Here is a 17,208-nt window from a genome sequence, read left to right on the forward strand (position 1 = left end):
GTAGTAGTAGTAGTAATTTTTATTTGCAAACTGTACTTGCAATTACAATGGTGCCTTCTGGGAAAAATGACAAAACACCCAACAAATTCCACAGAATTTCACAGACCTTTTCTATCAGAAATTCAACTCTATTTCAGCTTCTAGCATCAGGTAAATTGTACATGGCCTTCTCTTTCAACTGATCTCCTGGGAAGCTCCAGTTTGGTTTGGGTATTTGTTGTTAGTCTCAACTGTTAGAATGCAAATTGCTTCCTGACATCCAGGGAAATATTCTGCATGCTTTATTTAAGCACCCATCATTTGTTGCTACCTTGCAGCCTCTTCCACTCTTCTTTTTCATTCCTCAAGTCCTGTATTAAGGTTTCAGCATTACAAAGCTTTTGTATTGTATAAACTATTACAGGATGGCCTTCATTATGGGAAGCAGTATATCAAAGCATTGAATAGGTATTTGCATTAAGTTCTAAATGTATCTAATTGTTTGAGATACAGTCCCAGTATCCTCCTGTCTTGGTTAAAATATACTTCTGTCTAAATATTTCATCAGTATGACATGTTTGTGGTGGCAAGAGCATAAGAGGAGTAAACAGCATCTAGCAGAACTAAATATGGTCACTGTGGTCCATAACAACATGTGGAAGCTGGTAGTTTAAATTTAGGTGAGATCATCAATTGCCTCTACAGAATTGGGAAGATAAATGCAATGAGAATGAGAGGGATCAGTTTTATTGACTAATTAAAAATTAAAATGTCTGAAACCTTTTTCTGACAACAAAAGACACTGCAGTTAACAGTAAAAGGTCAGGATTTCATTTGCAGAATAGAAAGAATATCAAATGCAGGTGCTTCACTGACAATTTCTGGGAATCTATTTCTAGTTGTGTTTTAAGTGTGATCAGTATTTAAAACAGGTTCTGCTGTAAGAAATGGTGGTAACTGACCAAGTTTCTACACAATGCGGAGACAACAATTTGACAAGACTAAATCAACATTAAAAACATACAAGCACATACTTTGCTGTGCAAAGACTTCAATAGGACACTGGCTTGACCCCTTCCAACTGGACACTATTTGGTTGTGTAATGCTTTCACAAGTCATGTAACTGTTGGAGGATTTCATGGGACAGGAGAGAGAACACATCAACAGCAGCATTATTAAATTCATAAGCACATAGACCCAACAAATGGGAATTAGATTTCTTATTGGTAGAATACTTGTAAAGCAGGTGCCCCAAAGTGTACTGGGGAAGCTGGCAGCCCCTACTGTTCTTCAGAGTAGTTCTAGAACTGTTCTTAAGTGGGAAGGCAAAAGCCACTCAAATTGTCGCTAAATGCTCTGTAGCCACTCAGAAAAAGCAAGAAATCAGGTTTGTAACACTTGTATTACACATTCTGTGTTTTGCGAAGCCTCATCTGCATCATGTGATATACGACATGTTGTTGCATAATAGGTTCAGCATTTCCAGAGCTTGACCACTACTGGTGATTATTAACATTTTTAGGCTCAATTTTCTGTAGCTTTAAAAAAATAAGATGCATGAAAAGACTTATAATTATTATGGTGACAGTCCTATGCTTTAGAAAGAGATTATGCCACTTAAAGCTCCTGTCTGGAAAAAGTCCCCAACCAAAAAAACCCTTCAGGACCTGAAACCTTAACTCTGGAAGTGAATTTGTGGCTTATTTTTCAGTTTCTAAAGTTTAATAAAATAATAATTTTACAACACTGTCACAACTGGCTTTCTGATTCATTAATTTGAAAAGCTGAACCACATTTGCGTCCAGAAAATGAGAGAGCAGGTGCTGCACCAGATTAGGCATCAAATCAGTTATGAAGATCCTGGTCATTAAAAAGAAGTCTTGTTAAAGTAATGGCTAGTAGAGCTAAACACACCACTTTACTCCATGATAATTGTTTAAGAATCTTCCAGTGAAAGGGATTACAGCACAGATCATTTCCATATGCAGTGAAATTCAGTAGTGTAGGTATCCCTCTCTGGATGGAGAACGGAGACTGTGAACTCCATTGCTACGGTGTTGTGAACAAAAACTTAAAACTTTTATCTTGGGTTGAAATTGTTCCTGCTGTCATTGCAGGTTTTAGGTCAGACAAAGGATGAAAACCAAAACCCCTGTTAAATGCAGCAGGGATTTCCCTTTAATTCTCCTGTGTCAGAATTTCCTTTTTGAACACAATTTTCACTTTTTTTAAAAATAAAACTACCTTCCATTTAAAAAATTATATATAATTTGGCATACTTATTTTAACCACAGAAGACTTGAAATGCAGCTCTCCTGGAGAGCCATGAGGGACAAACATGTGGATTATCAAAGAAATCACGGAAATTCTCATTTATCTGAAGTTCATGAACGCTTATGCTGTAAGAAGTGGATTTCTTTTGTTAAGAGTAAATGTTTCTATTTGTATTCTCTACAGCAGAATTGAAAGGTGCTTGGGGAAATGTTTTTTTTTTTTTCAGATGCTCACTGAATTAAACAGCTACCACTTATAATTAGCATGTGTTGGAAAGCATGGCTGCCTTTCTGCTGGCATCCCTCCTGTCAGGAAGGCAACACATTTGAAACTTGCTCTGAATATTTTATTAGCTTTAGGGAATGACATAGGGAGAACAGGAAACACTGGGTTCTCTTCTGCCACAAAGTGCAGACACTAGCTATTTCTTCCTCACCTCACTCACAGCAGTGAGGATGATGGGCCTACAGGAGAGTTTATGTATAAAATATGCAGCAATTATTCTGAGAGGAAATTAAACAGTGTCAGAAAAATGCAACCAGATGCAGCAGATACCTTGATAACAGGGATTTAAAGGTTCTTTGCACAAGCTTTCTACATACTTGGAATTTTATTTTAGAAGCTATTTAAAGTACAGGAACACTGCTGGTAGTGTAAGCTGTCTTCAGTTCCAAGAGGGACACAATTTGTCAGTTCATTCATTTGAAAGCAGTTATCGCAGTTTCTCAACCTGTTGCCCATAGTGCACATACAGCTAACATCTGAAAATGAACAACCATGTAATTTTCCTTAGTGTAATTTTATTGCCATAGGAACCAGGAGGCAGACAAGAGAAAGCTTTAGGAAAGTGCAATGGCACCCCTTATTTGTGGTTTATGCTGTGTAGTCATCCACAGGAAGTTGTCAATTAGCTTGAGTCCTCTTCCCTTGTTTTAGCATTAGCTTGTGTGATGCTTGAAAAGGTAATAATCTGCATCAAAGACGTTTTGTTCTTCTATTTACTGGTCTTTATACTAACAGTTGCATCAACATCACGTTCAGCAGTTTGAACTCTTAGGAATTTCCTCATGCATACAACAAAGATTTAAACCTACTGGCTCTACAGTAACAGCTTTTAACTATCTTGGCTACACAGCAATTAGACTGTGGCTAAATACATAGGGATACCAGAAGCTTTAAGTGTAGTTTAATACAGCATCAAGCAGCATGGTTACTGCTGCCCACAGAAGCAGGGTAGTACATGCGGATTTTCAAGTGCAGCCCATTTTTTAAAGTAATTGTGTTAAAAATTTCAGCTTGATGTGATGTCAAATTCTTTGCCTCCTAAGATGCTGTCACTAGTGAATAAATGAAAAAACAATTTAAATTCTATTATTCTTTACCTCAGTAACATAGTGGCTTACCACAGACTTGGAAAATTAAAAGTCCCTTGAAGTGTGTCTCTGTGTGTGTGGGAGGGAAGGGGACTTACTTGTTTTGTCCTTGTTAAAATCCTATTGTAGCTGCAATGTAGAAATGGGCTAATACAGGTCACACTGAATTGCAATAATGTCCCTATTCACATGTCCATCTGGCACCGTGGAGACCATTATTGCCATCCCAGTATCTCACCTGCAAAAGCTCTGACCCGGCATGCCTGTGGGTGAACTGTGTTGGCCAGTTCTGGAAAGTGTAAGCCCTTTCAAGAAAGAAAGGAGGGAGTCCCAGATTCTGTTGAATTTGCAAACTGCCATCACTACTTGAACCACAACTGATACATTAATGAAATTAATGCAACTTATTATCTATCTTTTATAGGGAAAAAAGGCATAACTTTAATACATTCTCCACAATCCTGTCACGGTTACCTGGAAAAAATGAATACTCCGAATTAAGCAATTTGAAGAATTAATTTCAATATGTGAAAATTAGGTCCCTGGTAGAATTTGAAGATGTAACTTTTTCACTGTCAAAAAACTAATACTGACATCCAATGAACAGTATAGCCTAGAGATTTCTTTGTCAGAGAGCAGGTCAAATGGTGAGCTGATGGTTTTAACTGAAGTTCATGTCATGGAAAGCCTTGAAGTTATGGTAACAAGCCAGTGCTTCTCCAGAAGAAAAGAGTAAGACAGAACTCACATTTTGCGAGACTGTGGAAAAATTTGAGGCTGTGTAAGAATTCCTGTTTCATGTGTAAGGTTACTTCTGAGAAATACCTTTTTCTGTCTTTTTAGGGAGCGGGATGGTATTTTTTTTCAGCTCTTTGTTAAAACCCCATTCTATCTCCAATCCAGAAATCAGCCAATAGAGGTATGTCCATCTGGCCCTATACAGACCACAGTTTGTAGCTCAGCATCTCAACTGCTTAATTTTTATCCTGTTAAAGGGGGACAGAGAAGCTCTTATTTTAATAGCAGTGGTATCAGCAGTACTAAAAATTTTACTCTGGAACTGTACTGGTATGACCCCTTTTAGCCACAAAGTTATGTTCTTGAGTACAAATGTTTACATTAATAGTTCAGAACAGCAACGTGCAACAGCCACAGATCAATGAACAAAGGCCAGTGGAATTCACCTGTGATTTTACTGCAGAAGACACTGATGAAATTTAAAATTCAGGACATGCACTAAGCAAACCCCCAATATGGTTACGGTTTGAAACCCACACACAGCTGGTGAAGCAAAATGAAGGATTACTATTTGGCTCAACACACCTCCTGGGCCCCACTGCTCTGGAATGGCAAGGGTAGAGGTAACCTCTAGGAGAGGAAGGGTACCTTGATGGCCTGGTCTCACATCAAGCATCTGCACAACTGTCTCTAGCCCTAGTCAAAGGTTTCCTAGTGTCATCAAGGAAGCAATGGGGATGAGACAAAGCTCTTTTTGCCATATCTAAAATGCCTTAAAGGGAAGGCCTAGGTGTGAGGTCTAACGCTCCAGAGCTAGTAATTTTGTAAAAGTAAATTCAGAAGCTGAGGTTGAGAGTGTTCTTAAATTCCAAGTCAGCAAAGCACATATTTCAGTGAAAATGGCAGAAAATGAAAATGACTCACTTTGTGCCTAGTTATATACAGATGAAAAGTTACTTTAGGCAAAAAAATTGGATTCTGAATTAATGACTGAGTGCTGGAACTGTACTACTGCTGGGCATAACAGTGATTTCTTTCATTTCTTCTGCTATAAAAAGTTGTTTGAGACATCTCAAATCATAAAAAATTTTATCTAGTTACCTATATCAATTGGTACACAAGTTTCTGAAAGCCTGAGACATGAAAATCATTATATGATTCTTCACCAATCAGTGTAGGCAGTCTTCCCTTTTTTCCCCAGTTCCAAGGAGCTAGGAGGAAGGCAAGCACCAAGATTTGGGGAAAGGAGAACAGTCTTTACTCTTGAGAGTTTTGGAAAATGTTGTAAGAACAAGTTTAATTATTTTGCAAGACAGTCTTGGCTCATACGTGAACTTGAATTCAGAGCAATAGCTAGGCAGAGCAGTTAACTGCAGTGTTGGAAAAAAGCACTGACAGACTAAGGGATGATACAATTTTCAAGCTGTAACATTAGATACTTACACATCTCAGTTGCATGAGTGAATCCTCTAACTTCAGTGAGATTACTCAGAAACACAACTTGAAGCCCAAACTGACTATGAAAAAATTTTCTTTAGAAGGAAGCTCAACAGCTGCTTGTAGAATTTCGATATAATTAATGCATGTTTCAAATGCTCCCCCTCAGATGTCTAATTACACAATTTATATAAACTGAAGAGCACATAAAGATACCCTTAACAGGAAAAGAAAAACAACCTGACTACAAAAGTAGTTATCCATTCTGCTCCCCAGAAGCATTTTCCCTGGCAAGTGTTCCCAGCTCTGATATTAGGAAAATGCTACATCTCAATGCATTATTGCTAATTCTAAAGAGGAGCTTGATATGAACTTTTAAAATCCCATTTTAATTGTAATTTCAATATTCTAAATTATTTAACAGTTTCAATATAAAATAGTGTGTATTAAGTGCCAGAGAAGAATGAATATTCCATATTATAAAGCTGCAATGGAACCTCAAACCTGAACTTAGAACTATTCTAGTACAACTTGGGGTAACTACCCACCCAGTGTGTTGCTGCATTACACATGTATTCATCTGATTTATGTTACTGTGATATCAGCACAGTGTAGTAGCGATGCAGTTCAATGTTAAATACAGGAGCTGTATTAATTTTTGCTGGAAGAATTAGTCAAGAGTTATACAACTCCTTTACAACAACTGAATAGAAAGTCAAACGGACTTGATGGAGAAACACAATGCAAGCGGAACAGAATGGAAAAGTATACCCATCCAAACTTCTGAAAAAGGAGCTAAATTACTTACCTTAAAATCTAAGAAGTCTGTTGAAGAAAGAGCAATGCCCATATTCTTAGTACATTAGTTCATTACAGAAGAATCCTTTCATTAACAAGACATAGGCACTATTTTGTTTCATGGGCTCATGAAGAAAGGATGCATTTGTTCTTTACTTTTTATCATCAAATGCTATTTCCAGAGTCATACTGTTACTATGAAGTAGCTTCATTAATAAATGAGGAAGTGATATATTTTCTCTCTGTTAGAAACATGTGGGGAAAAAGAATGTTTGCCATATGGTAAAAAGGAAAAAAACCTGGTGAGGAAGTAAGTGCTTAAGCTTCTTGGGTATCGCAGTACAAAAGGCAAAGCTTAAATTGGCTTTAAGTACATTATATTTATAGTTCTGAACATGTGTTCATGCATTTTACAGCTATTCAACAATGACATTTAAAAATTTTACTGTAATTGCAGAATTTCTCCTAGAAGCCAGAAAGGTGAATAATTTTTAAGTTTTTGGTGTGAATTCTTGACCAAGTGATTGGAGTCTTTAGCAGTGTGATATAATTGTTGGATCATATCCTGAAGTATACTGGAGCAGCAGCTTAACAGATGCCATTGTAGAAGGTCTGCATTGATTAAACAGTGCTTCAAGAATATTTCCTCAAGTCTTTCTGGAACATTTATCTTCACTGATGTCTGACACCTGGTTCCAGGAGTTAAGAATTATTACCAGAGGAGGCTGGCTTTGATCCCTGGGCCAACTGCAAAGCCAAAGTGGCAAAATGTACCTTTGCAATGTGCAAAGGCAGCTGATGCTGCCTACTGTGTAAGCAGTCCCACCTCTTAACAGACTCCCTTCTGTCAGGAATCCTTTACCTTTCCTTTCTCCTTTCCAAACCCAGACTTTTCTCATATCTAACTGTGAACACATCAGAGCCTTAGTGTCTTGAATAAAATCATATTTGTTTCTCCAAGATCACCAAACATTGCAAAAAATAAATTGCATTCAATCACATGGGAAATAGCAATAAAAAAAAGGTGACTTGGTTAAGCGGACTACAACTTTTTTTTTTGTGAGCTTTACAGCACCTGACAAGGTTTAAAAAAAAAAAAAAAGAAAGAAAACTTTATACTTCACTTTTCACAATTGACATCAATTAACTGATGTATAAATTCTAAAGACTATCTGCAACTTGTCATCTCAGTTTTGCTGGTACCTATTACAGGTAATGATACTGACAGCTGCCATTTAAGGCACAGTTCTTTTGATTCTGGGATGAAGATTTAACCATCCTTGATATCCAGAAGGCATTACATTCTCAGTTCTCTGAGCAGCCTTTTTGGATATAATACTAAAACAAAACAGGGTCAGCTGGGGGAAAACAGAGGTGATGTACTTTAGATGCATGGATCTTCCATGTAAAGACAAGGTCTAAAAAACCAACTCCTTGTTTTCCACTTCAGTATAAAAATATAGCATGCACACACACAAAACAGTTCTCCTGGCAATGATTCCTGCCATAAGTAAAAATAAAAAATAATTGGAAAATATTGTACAGATTAAAAAAAAAAAAAGCTATGCATGTACTAATGTCAACAGTCTAACAAAACCTCTAACAGGTGGACCCACAGAGAACATTTCCAGTTATTTTATCTTGTGTTTTATGTACTCCTTAGACTTAAACTGCCACTGCACAGACTTGTTACTATAATCCAAAAATGTCTAATATTGATTCAACTATATTTTTTTAAACACAAAAGCAAATGATTACAGAATTAAGTTTGTGACTCAAGAGTTGGTTCAACAAATTAAACTTTCCAAAAGCAATACATTTGTTTCCTGAGATGGCTAAAAGTCACGTTTCAACTTCGCGTTACACTGCAATTAACAAAAATCACTATGCACAAAACCACAGGTTAACTACAGCATACAAGCACATTTACAGAAGTCACCTAATTTCAATAGTACTATTTGTGTTAATGTGTACACCTTAACAAGAGTCCTAAAATATTCTTTATACATTACAAAACAAGAATTTACAAAACTTTATTTTATTTCCAAGTTACTTCATTCTAAAAATGTTGAAACATAAAAAAATACCACTTCCTAAAGTACTTTACAGTAAAAGGCTAACAATCTGGCATGGAAGAGGTAAGTATATGGAAACCTGTTTTAACAGTCACATATCAGTCGCTGGTGATTAAAGAACACTTTGTTCTTCAAAGCTGGTAGGCACTTCCACATAGCCAGAAATGTAAGGTTTCCTACCACTCCTTTTCTGTCCCATACATAAAAATATCCAATGCAATAAAAAAAAAGTAGGATAAAAGGGTGGACATATGTTCAAATAAAAACATTATCTAAGGTCTTGATTATTGTTCATCTTGTGTAAGTGTTAAGATTTTGTCCCAAAGTTTTCCTGACAAGATGGAGTTATTTGGCCTTTAAAAGTGTTAGCTGAAATACCTCCCTTTTTTACCAGTACATGTTGTTTGCTCACTGCTGTATTGCTGGTTTATGTCTGTAACAGAAACTGGCTCTAGGCCAGCCCATGGGTCCTCAAGCATTGAAGGTCTGTAATAGTTTTCCACATCATTAGACACTCTTTTCTCTCTGCCATGCGCTGTACCAAATGGAGTAGATGTCCTGGGTGATCCCTTTGGAAGAAAACCATCAGGTAAAGAAACATTCAATAGACTAATTCAAACTTAAAAAAAAAAAAAAGTTTCTTTCTACCACAGGAGAGCTTTGAAGCTGATTATTAATGATCATTACTATGCCTCACTTGCATCTTTCTCAGAAAATATTAACTTTATTATTCTTTTAATGACAGCTGATGATTTACCAAAATAAGAAAAAAGCCCCACAACAGACTTCTCCGAAATACTTGTTTACATCACTCTGGCACACAGCTACAGAAAAGCTCCTCATGCTGTTCTTCATAAGCTGCCTAAGTCAACGATATGTCTAACAAAAGCTGAATAACAAAACAGGGAGTTACAGGCTGAGGAAGAGCTGACAATATTAACAAGAGCAGAAGTCATATATTAAGTACTTACTGATTGAACACAGTGTTGTTTAACGCAAATAGCTACAAATGACCCAAAGAACTCATTGAGAAAAAAACATATTTCATTCAAACCAGTATTCTGTGAAATTTGAGAACAGATGGTTTTATTTTATGTACAATCTGAATGGTAATCAGTGATTAAGCAGATACTGACTTTCGCATGGAACTTTTGATTTTTTTTTTTTAAGATCAAGGATCACTACAGTTGCTTGTGTAAAGCTGCTACAAGTCTGCAACTTAAAGAGAGCTATGACATAAAGGAATGCCTATAACCATTTTCTCCTGTTAGCATCATCCATTGTTCTTCTCTTCAGATTCACTTCCCTAAAAAGTGAGGTTTTGTTTAAAGCTGTATTAATTAAATTAATTTTGTTTTTACCAAAGTTAAACAACGCATATTACAGGTACACAATAGTCTCCAAACATGCCCATTGCATTCTGTATGATTAGAACAACAGGACTCCTCGAGGCTGTATCAAACTTTGTGAAGCACAGTAAAAACCCATGATTATGGGCTGCTTCCCCCTCCTACCCCTTCCAACCCCTGACTTTTTGGACCAGCAGTGATGGTATTTGAATTTGACTAATAAGCCCTTACAGAATCTACATAAATAGATCACATGAAACAATTTTTGGGTAAAACTGAGAAATGGTGCTGTACAGTGAAGCCCCCGGTGTTTAGCCAGAAGAATAGATTCCCCTCAAACAGCTTGAACCTATTTCTGCTCATGTGCTGTGGCAGGAACATGTTAATTTGGTTCCAGCAAAAACTCTTCTAGAACTCCTAAAGCTTGATGACAATGCATACATGACCAAATGTGGGAACACCCATGTCTTATTTACAAGGCAAGAAGAATTACTTTTTTGCATCAAACCCTACAAGGATCAGAGAGAATCACCTCAGACTACATCTAAAAAACTTTCTAAGGGACATGGAATTTTCTAAAGTTGATATGCACTAGCAAAAGTGACATTTACGTTAAGCCCTCCCATTTAGTAGTAAAGCAGTAGTACACAGGGCATTCTGTCTGAAAAAAACCACGAAACTTTACCATCTCTAAAACAGCATATTTAAGGAAGACCTAGTAACTATGACATTGTCAAACAGTTTGAGTGTGGAGCTTATTTAATGCTATATCTGATCTGCAGAACACAAAGCTCACCTGACATAATGATCTGCAGTATTCAGTGAAGGAACAAAATAATCCAATGGTAAGGCTCATTTGTATGGGTTTATTTAATAATATTAAATTTCACTACAATATATGCAGGCCATCAGTAACACTGATATTTTTAGCATGTTTGAAATCTAGGAAATGTATTATTATATAATACAAGATTGACAGACTTTAGTTAAGTGTTAACTTTAAGCATGTAGGTTATTTAAGTCTAGAATGCTAGTCAACATATGCTTTTTTCCCCTCTGTATTTTTTTAGGCCTGTGGAAAAGGGAAATTGCCCTACCTGTAGAAATTAAACCATTCTGTGCAAGAGACACTGTTTGACGCCAAAGATACCTTAAAAAAACTTTCTATTTTGCTGTCACTGATGCCAACAGCCTTTTCTCACTTAACTTTCCTTAAAGAAACAGTCAATTTGTTCTCAATACTTTTTCTCCAGATATAAAGTCTCTCTCTAGAGTAGAAAACAACATCTTTTAGTGCTACTCACTAACACCTTACTGAGCTGAGTAACACTGCCTTGAAAATGGGGACAGTTACTCCCTTTATCAGTTTTCTTTATTTAATGTCATTACAGCTGCTGGCATACACAGAAAACATGAAAATCACAACTGTACCATTTCAAAAGGTTGGGGTTTGTTTTTTTTTTCACTTTCTGTAATCTTTGATCCACACCCCTAACAAGCTACTGCTACCAGCTAGTTCACTAGTTCCTGCTGAGTGTAGAAAAGGAAACATTACCACTAAGTGAATTCTAAGAGTAGATACTCAAGAATTACAACAAACACAGAATCACAGAATGGTTTGGGTTGGAAGGGACCTTAAAGATCATCTAGTTCCAACCCTCCCTCAGAGGGCAGGTACACCTTCCACTAGTCTAGGTTGCTCAAAGCCCCATCCAGCCTGGCCTTGAACACTTCCAGGGATGGGGCATCCACAACTTCTCTGGGCAACCTGTTCCAGTGTCTCGTCACCCTCACAGTAAAGAACTTCTTCCTAATATCCAATGTAAATCCATTCTCTTTCAGTTTAAAGCCATTCCTCCTTGTCCTGTCACTACAGGCCCTTGTTTTCATGACCGTGTTTTCGTAACAGATAAAGCAGATGCATGTCTGTGGAAAGACCAGAAAGTGTTGTAAACTATTGGCCACATAAAGGTTGTCACCCATTTCAGAAAAAACAAGCTCTCTATGTTTTTCTTTGTGTTTTCTGCTCATTTAAAAAAATGAATGTCTGCAAGCAGAAAATGAGCACAGAATGCCAATGATATGACATTAATGGAACACTGAAGTAAACATAAACTGTCTTTTGGATTTTCTAACAAGATTTTAAAGGACCACTTGAGACTTCCTTCTCAAAAGTGACCACAGCATCACAGATTTCAAAAGCACTGTAGTTCTCTTAACATCAGCACCTACAGAAGAGAGGGGGACAATACACATGGCTCACAAAGAAATCTGATGCTTCGAAAATGCAAAAAGGCCTTCTACCTGAATCTATTCACGGCCTCATGGAGAGATTCTTGTCCACACCAAAGAAAATGGGGACTTGGGGTTTATGAGACTTCCTCCCTCTGTGATTGCCTCCAGTGCCCGCCCCCCCTCCCCCCCCCGGAAAAACAGCCCTTGTGGATTCTCATAAAAGCAGACAGACATTACTTCAGCCCTAAGCAGAGTTACAGACATACAATATCCTTTGAGTCTTTCAAAGCATCACCATCAGGCCAATGCTCCTAAACTACTCACAAAGTCTACAGAAGGAAAGGGGAGAAGGGAAAATGCTGTGACAAGCTGAGACTGGATTCAGACTTCTACCTTCTTTATATTGGGTTTCTTACATCACGAATGACCCTATGGGACAGTTCCTGTCCACGGGTCCTGACAAGAAACAGTTCTGACTAAAACTAGGGACAAAAGGATTCCTGCATATTCTTCTGCTCAATTACTTTAAGGTAGGCTTTGAAAAAGCCACTTAATTGAACAGCCAAAGAGTGATCTTTTGAAGGGAAATTAGACGTCGATGACATAAACTGTCCCTCCAGAATCTGCAGCAGAAATGCCACATCCTTGGCCTTTTCCACAGGTACAGAGGTTAAGCCATGTATTGGCTTTCACACCAGGAGAGTCTTTGCTGTTGTGTTGAAGAATATGTACAAAGCTCAGAATGATCCCCTTCCACCAACTATGAGATTCCTGTAAGATAGCTAACTGCATCACAAAAAAGTAACAAAGTACTATTTCTGAATGGAAATATGACAATGCAGTGCAGGCATGTTAATCTCTGTTAAGATTTGACTTCATTATCACACTCTAATCTCTGAAGTGTCAGCAAGAGCACCTACAAAATTTATCATTGCTTGTACTGCACGTGCCATTTGTTGGACTTTTAAAGCTTCTCTAATAATGCATAAAGCCAGTTATGTACATAAAGTTGGTATCACCCCTATGTGCATTGCCAGTCACATGCCACAACTAACCCACCTGGAAAAAAAGCAAAACCTGCAGAACCCGTTGGGAATGACTGTCAGGAAAACTACTTTATACAAACAGAAGCTTTCAGTGTCCAATGCAAAGACTTCAAAATGATAGTCTATTATCCCAACAGGTGTTCTAATTTCTGCTTAAAGGAGCCTCAGCTTAATTCTCTTTAATAAGCACTCCTGTTCTCTAGCCGTGTCCCAGAAAGCTCTGGGTGTGGACAGGGTGTGGATAAAGAAGCTCCCATGATGTAACAATACAGGCAAACTAAAAGCACATAGTGCTTTACCATTGCATCGAAGAAAACTCCTCAAAGGGAGGCATGTACAGGAAAAAGAGGCGTTTGCTGCAGTTTTGGGCGGTGGTTAATTCTCTCTGTACCTTCACGTTCCACAATATGAAAAAGAAAAGTTGCACTTTCATCAGCCCTTGTGTCTTCACAACAGGCCAGGCCCGGGGCCTCTTCCCTTTCCTCATCTTACAGCTGCCTGAGCTGTGCTCTCTCCGTCCTCTCTGCTGCGGGGGGGAGGGAACACTGATGTTGCCCAGTGCGGTGCAAGCTGAAAATCGTGCTGGAGCGGGTGGATGCTGCGCTCAGCGTGCTCTCCCTAGCGGGCTTTGAAGCGGCAGCAGCTCCCTCCCTCCCTCCCTCCCCGTGTCCCTCTCCGCCCTGCCCCATACCTGGAAGTGCCTCTGGAAGCCCCCGGGCGAGCGCTTGTGCTGCGACGGCAGGTGCAGGGGCGCCCCGGCCGCGGCCGCGCCGCCGTAGGGAGCCGGGTACCGGGGGCTGACGCTCTGCGGCCTGCGCGGTGTCTGCGCCCCCGGCGAGGGGCTCCCGAAGCGCCCCTGGAACCCGGGCCCGCGGGGCGAGAGGCCGCCGCCGTACGGGCCAGGCCGGGGCCCGTAGGGCGGCGTGTGGTGGGGGCTCCCGTAGCCCCGCGGGGAGGGCGGCAGGGGCCCTCCACCGGAGGGGGGGCTCCGGAAGCCACCGCCCGCGTAGGGAGGTGTGGGCGCGCGGAACCCTGGCCGGTACATGGCCAGGAAGAGACAGGCCGGGAATGGCAGCGCCGGGAATGGAACCTGCGCAATGGCAGCGCCGCGCGTACTCCTTTTCCTTCCCCACGCCTTTTCCCCGCCAGGCGGCCCGAAGGTTCCGGTCTCCAAACGTTCCGGGCCGGGGAAGGCGAGGCGTCGTTCATCCCACCTGGAAGTGGGAGAGTGGGAGTTCGGCTCGTTCAGCCTCGCATAGCGATCTCTCACGCCGACCCTGAGTAATTCTGCGCGTTTTCCAGATCAAGAGGAATAATCTGGAGTAAGAGAGTCTCAGGAGACGCGCATAAGCCGCGCCTGGTAACTCAGGGTGAAAGCCCTGGGTGCTGTGAGGGAACACCCGCGGTTCCACAGCTACAGTGAACAACAACGAAATGATCTGTTGTACAGCAAAGGGAGTATTTACCTCACACTTCATGGCACTTCAGATATGCTTATTTGTGCGCCTTTGTTCTGCTGTCTTATAACATCTGAGCCTGCAAATAACTACGCGCGCTAGGGCAGTCCCAATTGACAATACATATAGTGACGTATTTAAAGAGCACTTTAATGGAAAGGGTTTGCTTTACAGTCAGTTCGAACTGCCAGCAATTCAGTGGAGTAGTAGCTCAGGCAACGACTCACTCATACAAACTCGTGGCAAACGGTGCTCTTTGAGGAGAACCTCATATTTAGCAGCAATTAAACAGTGTTATTACCATTCCTGCTCTGTTCTCAGGTATACTAATGCAAATCCTCAAGAACTCCGTACAAAAAAATAATAAAGACTTTTTTTTTTATTTGTATCAACACTACTTGGTTTTAGGATATTGTCACATATGAAAATTAAAGGGGGCTTTCAGAACAGCACAGAACACAGATTAACCATTAAAATAAGCAGAATGTTTCTATGCTTTATATACCAGTTTTGCTTTTGTTTGGCTTTAAATAGTTGTTTGGGGTTTGGGGTTTGCTTTGGGTTGACTTTTTTTTTTCAATGGCAAGAACTAACTATATGCTCAGTGAACTCAGCTCTCCACTACATTATAAAATTTTCCTGTGCAAAATGAGACAATATCCTTTTAATTCTAAAAGGGAAAGAGGCTAAACCTGCTCACTTAAATTTTTTGCTAATCCTTTAGTCTAGAAGACTAATTTTCTATCTACTATTGTGCATGTTTACACAATACAGTTTATCAACGTAAGTTACAAATTTGTCTGATCGGTCTCATTCCAAAAAAGGACAGCTTCATTTAATTTAAACCCTTTCCACACCAAAGAAATTTAGAAATACATAGTGTTATGTACATTTTGAGTTATACTGGGATAATTCAACTGACTAATTTCCTCTTGTTGACAAATCCAAATTACTTCTAGGATTTTAAGCATCTATGTCATACTTTGCATTATGCATAGCATGTCCAGTCAACAAACCTGTAATGTAGAAGATTTTCTGTGTTTTTCCTCAGAATTCTGACATGCAACATTTCTTAAGCCTGTGCTATTCATAATGCTCATGTTCAAGCTGTCAAAAGTTTCAGCTACTCTTGAGATGCAACTGTTGTCTTATCGTCACATCATATTTCTCATAAATAAATGCTAAAACTGCGTGCAGGCTTTTTTTACCCTGTTACAGAGCAAGAAGACACTACGATGTTCCTATAACAAGTCTTCTACTCTGTCCTAAAATAGGACTAAAAAGAGTCAGACTGTACTTCGCTCAGGGACGAATTGCTTTAACGTCAATTCAAGCTAACCCTTCCACAGCCAGCTGAAGATACACCTTACAGTGTAAGTAATACTGCACCTTCAGTGAAGAATTGTGAAGGATCCACCTGGTGCCAGTGAGCAGATATAATGGCATCCAGTGTAGCTGCCTACCTTAGTAAGTGCCGAAAACCTTTCGGGGATGGCGGGGGGGGAGCAGGCATTTTACTTTTTATTCCTTCTTGGCAATGTCGCATGTCACAGTCTGTACGCCGAACTGCAAGTACAAGCTTCCAGAACAGCAGGATTCCTGCTGCAAACATCTGCAAGGCGCTTTCCTGCTTTGTAAAGTCCAGCCGGGAGTGCTTTACAGTAGAGGAGATGGGAGCGGAGCTGTCCCGCCGATGCAGTGGGCGGGACACTGTAAGGCTGCCCGGGTGCGGGAGGGGAAGGGAAGGGGGCGGTGGCAGCGGCGCCTGCGCCGAGGCGGTCAGTGGTGGCTCCAGTGGTGGCTCCAGTGGTGGCTGCCGTGGCGGAGATGCTGCGCGCCGCGCTGGGAAGAGGGAGCGGGCGTTGCGGCGGGCTCTGGAGGAACCCGTGCTCCGCAGCTGCCGGCGGCAGCGCCAGAGGCCCGAGCGCCGCCTCCGCCTCCTCTGGCAACGGCAGCGGCGGCGGGGCTCGGAGCGGAGGCGCTTCCCCGGCAGGTACCCGTGCCGTGCTGTTCCGTGCCGCGCCGCGCCCTCCTCCTGCTCCTCCTCAGCCCCCCGTCTCTCGCCGCGTTGAGCCCCCCTGCCCGTGTAATCTGCCCGTGGCCCTGGGACGTGCGGCTGGGGCGGGGGTCGGAGCTGCTTCCCTTTGTGGCGGGGGCAGGCGGGACGGACGCGGGACTCCTGCGGGGGCGAGCGGCGGACGGGGGCACTTAGCCACCGCGCTGGGGGCGAGCCCCTGCAGCCTCGGGGGGCTCCCAGTGGGATCACCGCGGCCAGACTTTGCCCACGGCCGGACTTTGCCCGCGGCCGTGCGCGCTGCCGGAGGCTCCGGAGCTTTTGTGGCACGGAGCGTGTCGGCTCTCTCGGGGCAGCCTCGGCTGGTGGAGGCGGGGGAAGTGCCAGATGCCCAGTTTCAGGCCTGTTTTTTTCCCAAAGGTTACAAAAGTC

The 17,208-nt window shown here is 41.0% G+C and overlaps 2 protein-coding genes across 4 annotated transcripts in view; one reads left to right on the top strand and one right to left on the bottom strand.

Moving 5' to 3' along the window:
- MPLKIP (M-phase specific PLK1 interacting protein) lies at positions 1 to 14,498 on the bottom strand. The gene is made up of 2 exons (XM_064668292.1): positions 13,997 to 14,498; positions 1 to 9,244 (listed from the first exon to the last, which is right to left on the bottom strand). The coding sequence occupies exons 1-2, from the start codon at positions 14,348 to 14,350 to the stop codon at positions 9,041 to 9,043; spliced, it is 558 nt and encodes a 185-aa protein (XP_064524362.1). The 5' UTR covers positions 14,351 to 14,498; the 3' UTR covers positions 1 to 9,040.
- Positions 14,499 to 16,417: 1,919 nt separating this feature from the next.
- Positions 16,418 to 17,208, top strand: part of SUGCT (succinyl-CoA:glutarate-CoA transferase) — a 313,399-nt gene continuing 312,608 nt past the window's right edge. Inside the window, exon 1 of one of the 3 annotated variants that reach the window (XM_064668265.1) lies at positions 16,418 to 16,755. In XM_064668265.1, coding sequence (XP_064524335.1) covers positions 16,433 to 16,755 — 323 coding nt within the window. In that variant the 5' untranslated portion in view covers positions 16,418 to 16,432. The remainder of the gene's footprint in view (positions 16,756 to 17,208) is intronic. The other 2 variants (XM_064668271.1, XM_064668278.1) reach the window with 2 other exon arrangements.

Source organism: Pseudopipra pipra, chromosome 1 (assembly GCF_036250125.1).
Source record: "Pseudopipra pipra isolate bDixPip1 chromosome 1, bDixPip1.hap1, whole genome shotgun sequence".
Taxonomy (NCBI): domain Eukaryota; kingdom Metazoa; phylum Chordata; class Aves; order Passeriformes; family Pipridae; genus Pseudopipra; species Pseudopipra pipra.

Excerpts from the sequence above, each read along its gene's own strand:
- MPLKIP (XM_064668292.1), bottom strand. The coding sequence starts at position 14,350 with ATGTACCGGCCAGGGTTCCGCGCGCCCACACCTCCCTACGCGGGCGGT. Across the intron at positions 9,245-13,996 it reads GCTTCCAGAGGCACTTCCAG|GGATCACCCAGGACATCTAC; the intron begins GTATGGGGCAGG and ends TTTCTTCCAAAG.